Consider the following 4,670-nt stretch of genomic DNA (forward strand, 5'->3'; position numbering starts at 1 on the left):
ATATCTAGTACTTACAAATACTATATTAAATTATACTGTTTTATATGAATATATTATATCATATCTGATATAATATATTCATAAATAAAATAATTGACCAGAATAGCCTCATATTTGTGAAGAAAAGCTAATTAAACGATTTTGTTTCTAATTGAAGCTCCATGTGGATCTCGCACTAAATGTAATGGGGGAATATATTGATTACTTTAGTGAAAGTAATAAATGTCCCCATGATTTGAAAGAGTTTAAAAGGGGTATTGACACCATTTCGTATATTATTGCTGTATATTTTAGTCAAAATAATATTATGTAATTCTGGAAATTTTGCTTATAGATGGCAGAATGGTTTGGACCTTTTACTAAAATCTATAAAAAAAAAACTGACTGAGTTAAATTATTATCTAAATATTAAAGATTCTATATTTTGCCCTTATAAAATGTTAAACCTTTTATTTTTATTACAATAAGAATATTATTTTTGTTGCCTTAATAATTTTCTTATTTTTATTTTGTTATATTCAAATTATGTTTATTCTATCTTTCATTTTTTATATATTAATTGTGGAAATTATAAGAAAAGATTTTATACACTTTTCTTTTTTAATTTAAAAAAATAAAAAAATGGAAATAAATCTCTAAATTAAAGAAACTCTTATAGATTTACATTTACGCTGCTATGTAGCACTACTAATCAATAATTATAAATAACATTTGCTGGTATCACATCTATCCTAAAATTAATGGAAAAAAATGGCGTCCATAGTTAGTTCTGATGTTGATATTCATCCGGAGTTACAGGAGGTGGAGATCGATAGTTTACCAGTTGAAGTTCCAATGAATTCATCATTTGATAATATATCATCCAGTATTATATCATTTAAAAGTCTTTCTGATGTTAATGAAGAAATTATGCTACAACCTCGTGAAGAAATAGTGGGCGATATTTCAGAAAGTTTAGCATATGAAAATGTGACTATGTCTCTTACTAATATTCCTAATCATGAGCACTTTAATCTATTATATAATAAAAGACCAAGAAAATTTAAAAAATTGGACAAAATAAAAAATGAGTTTAATATACTTGATGATATTAATGAATTAGGCGTTAATTTTCAACACAAATCTCCTAAAAAATGGGAACAACGACAAGTTCAAATTAAAACTCTTGATGGTGAATTTACTGTATCAATGTGGTCAAATGGTAATATTTATTATATTTTTACATTTAAACAGTTTCATTAAGGATTAGATGAGAAAAAATTAGATGAAAATGACATAGACACAGAGTTTGCTGAGTATATGTCTGGAAAAAAAATATCAGGGTTGGATTTAAGTGATCCTAAACAGCTAGCAGAATTTGCTAAGTTAATTTAAACATTATATTAATAATATATTTAAAATTTAGAGGTAAATCCAGAAAATTATCTATAGATGATATTCCCAAGACAATAGCATGCCCACATAAAGTAATATATATTTTTATTGAAATATTATTGTTATTTAAATAGGGTTGCAATAAAATGTTTAAGGACAATTCTTCTATGCGTAAACATTTACACACACATGGTCCAAGAGTTCATGTCTGTGCTGAGTGTGGGAAAGCTTTTGTTGAAAGTTCCAAATTAAAAAGACATCAATTAGTTCACACTGGAGAAAAACCATTTCAAGTAATATTTAATTTTATTTTTATAGTCTTATCAAATTGATATTATTTATGAATATTGCTTATTATATTTAATGTAAAAACTATTATATTTAATGTAAAAACTATTATATCTAATGTAAAACTATTACTTATTTCTATACAATCCCATTATTATTATTTTTTAAACATAATATTTATAATTTATTATTTTACAATTGTAAGATTCATTTAATAGAAATTTATAGAATGGAATTATTAATTACTATATTAAAACATTTTTAATATTAAAACTATCTTAATTTGAGTAATTTATAAATACTTTCTTTTAACTTTCCTTCTCTCTAATAGTGCACCTTTGAAGGCTGCGGCAAAAGGTTCTCTTTAGACTTCAATCTTCGTACCCATGTTCGTATACACACTGGTGATCGTCCTTACGTATGCCCATTCGATGAATGCGATAAAAAATTTGCTCAATCCACCAACCTTAAATCACACATACTCACACACGCCAAAGCAAGAAATGTTTTACTACATTGTTAACTACACCCACATACTATATTGTATATATTACCCTTTAAGGTTCTGGTTTGAATAATTTTAAATCTGCTAGGTGTGAGATTTTAAAATATTGTACTTCAATATCAGAATTTTTGAAACCTAAAACCAACATGTGATTCTTTCAAAAAATATATTCATTAAGAATTACTCTGTAAAGCTGAATTTAATATGCATTGCATAATTTTAATTTATTAGTTTAGAATATCTAAATTGATGTTCATTTTATACTATTGTATAATAATAATTTCGTTACATGAATTTTGGCATTTATGTACTTCATTAATTAGATTACTTTGTATATTTCTTTTAAATTATCATTAAATCAAGTATATATGTTGTTAATTTATTTATGACTTGGTTTAAACACAATGGAGCCTAATGTGAATGCATGTTTTTATTACTCTGATTATAATTTCTAAATCAAAATAAATTTTAATTATTCCAATTAATCTCTCGTCTTTGAATTTTGTTAATCAAAAATTCACAATATTTTCTAAACAATTTTCATTTTACCAGTTAACTAAAAGAACACATTTAATAAATGTAACCTTAGAAATTATTAGTTATTGTTTATTTTTTATTAATATATTTTAACAAATTATAAATATATAGTCAATTTATAATATTTTTTTAATAAAAAAATATATAATGTTGACACAGATCTTGATTCATATGGTGATATTTTAATTATTTAAATATTAATTTCCATTGTTTTTGGTATAAGTCAGCCCACACAAATTTTTTTATTGTGCTTTTTTTGCCGGGCCCAGTCTGTAAACATATTTTGTAAAAATTGTCCAACCTGGCCCATAATAATTTGCTATGAAAGAAAACAACATAATTGCTTAATTATCAGTTTTTAAACATTTTCAAAACTTTGACTAAACTTGTAAACCAAAAATTTTTTTGGACCATGCACAAGATAAAAAAATTTAAAGTGCATTATTTATGTTCAAAATTTATTGAAAAGAATAATTTTGTAAAATTAGAGATATATTGCATACAGGTTTATGTCTGGTACTAGACCCAAATTTTTAGTTCTTTTGCTATCAGGTAAACTTATATAATGGACTTCTTTTCAGAGCAAATATATTTTAGAAAGATATAATGATACAGGATATGTATAAGAATCATATTACTATGGTCTAATGCATAATTAGATTTTCAGGCTTACTTTGAGGGAATTTATGAATGTCCAACTGTCAGTCCCCTGCTTTATAACAGCAATAGATTTTCTATCACATACTAACTCGGAATTAACTAAAATGATAAAATAGAAAAATTGAATGAATACAAATGTATAACACTTCTGGCAAATGAACTCTGCAGACATTTGGGTTCCACTTCAGATTCTTGGCACAATTGAAAAAGAAATGAACCAAGTATGGATAAATTTTTCCGGAATGCTCTTTGTCAAAAGAATATCACACAAATTTTGGGGATACTAATCCAATTATTACTTATACTTCATAAACATGGTCATGCAAAGAATCAGACAAGAGACCTTATAGCCTATTCAAAAACAAATATGATTTACAAATATAAAAAATGTTCCATTTTATACAATTTGTATAGTTACAAATAGTAAGTTACTCAATCCATTTAAAATAATCAACATTTTTGAATAGGGTTACCTACAGAATAGTGATAATTATTATAAAAATATGACTGGGGTAACTAAAAGGGATTAGACACGAAATATAAATTACTAGGAAGATTTAAAGGTCATAAAAGCAACATAGTAAATAGACGAAGATGGTATTTGGCATATAATGAGGTTGCCTGAATATATGTCGGAAATTTTTTTTTTAGTTAAAAAGTAGATAGGCCACAAAACCTCGATTGATCCATAAAGTATAGGGCAACATTGCCAAATATAAATTAAATAAAAAGGATTGCATGAATAACTTAAATTGGGAAAAGAAATTGCATTTACCATCCAAAAAGATGAAAGCGAAAAAAGAAAAAAAATAAAATATTTATAATTTGGATTAATACCACCTTATATGGTCCTGCAAGGTCGGTCAAAATGGCTTGCAGTAGGCATCAATCAAATTCAAGAAAATATTAATAGTATATTTTCATCATATTCTTTCGTTTTTGCATGATTGAAACAATTTATTATAAATGAATTTTATAGCTTATAGCTAAGAGATGTTTTCAAAAAATAAGAAAAGGGGAAATATATTTTGTAATAAATAGATTGAAATAGATAATCATTATTAAAGTTATCACTAAATATTTAAAATGAATGCTTAACATTATAGTAGAGAATAAAATAAATATTTTGAGCTTGAAATTTTTTCATATAATATATGCTTTTATAAAATCTGGGCCATGACTAGACCTGTGCACCGATGAAACTATCGGTGGTTGGTGTAAGTTTTATAAATCTAATCGGCAGCCATTGGCGCACCGCGTTTTAGCCGCCGTCAAAATTAGCACACTTACATATTTTTTAATAAAT

General features: G+C 25.4%; 1 protein-coding gene across 1 annotated transcript; it reads left to right on the forward strand.

The window, feature by feature from the left end:
- The first annotated feature begins 715 nt into the window (after window positions 1-715).
- Window positions 716-2,744, forward strand: LOC135928075 (transcriptional repressor protein YY1-like). The gene is made up of 5 exons (XM_065464410.1): window positions 716-1,201; window positions 1,244-1,364; window positions 1,406-1,466; window positions 1,509-1,667; window positions 1,994-2,744. Exons 1-5 carry the CDS (start codon window positions 751-753, stop codon window positions 2,183-2,185), a joined length of 984 nt encoding a protein of 327 aa, XP_065320482.1. The 5' UTR covers window positions 716-750; the 3' UTR covers window positions 2,186-2,744.
- The last annotated feature ends 1,926 nt before the right edge of the window (window positions 2,745-4,670 follow it).

The sequence above is a fragment of the Gordionus sp. m RMFG-2023 genome, chromosome 4 (genome assembly GCF_954871325.1).
Source record: "Gordionus sp. m RMFG-2023 chromosome 4, tfGorSpeb1-WG-v2, whole genome shotgun sequence".
Lineage (NCBI taxonomy): Eukaryota > Metazoa > Nematomorpha > Gordioida > Chordodea > Parachordodidae > Gordionus > Gordionus sp. m RMFG-2023.

What these genes read in the sequence shown, in the direction of transcription:
- LOC135928075 (XM_065464410.1), top strand. Translation starts at nt 751, where the DNA reads ATGGCGTCCATAGTTAGTTCTGATGTTGATATTCATCCGGAGTTACAG. An exon ending in CAGCTAGCAGAATTTGCTAA is followed by an intron (nt 1,365 to 1,405) that starts GTTAATTTAAAC and finishes TTTAAAATTTAG; the next exon opens with AGGTAAATCCAGAAAATTAT. An exon ending in CAATAGCATGCCCACATAAA is followed by an intron (nt 1,467 to 1,508) that starts GTAATATATATT and finishes TTATTTAAATAG; the next exon opens with GGTTGCAATAAAATGTTTAA.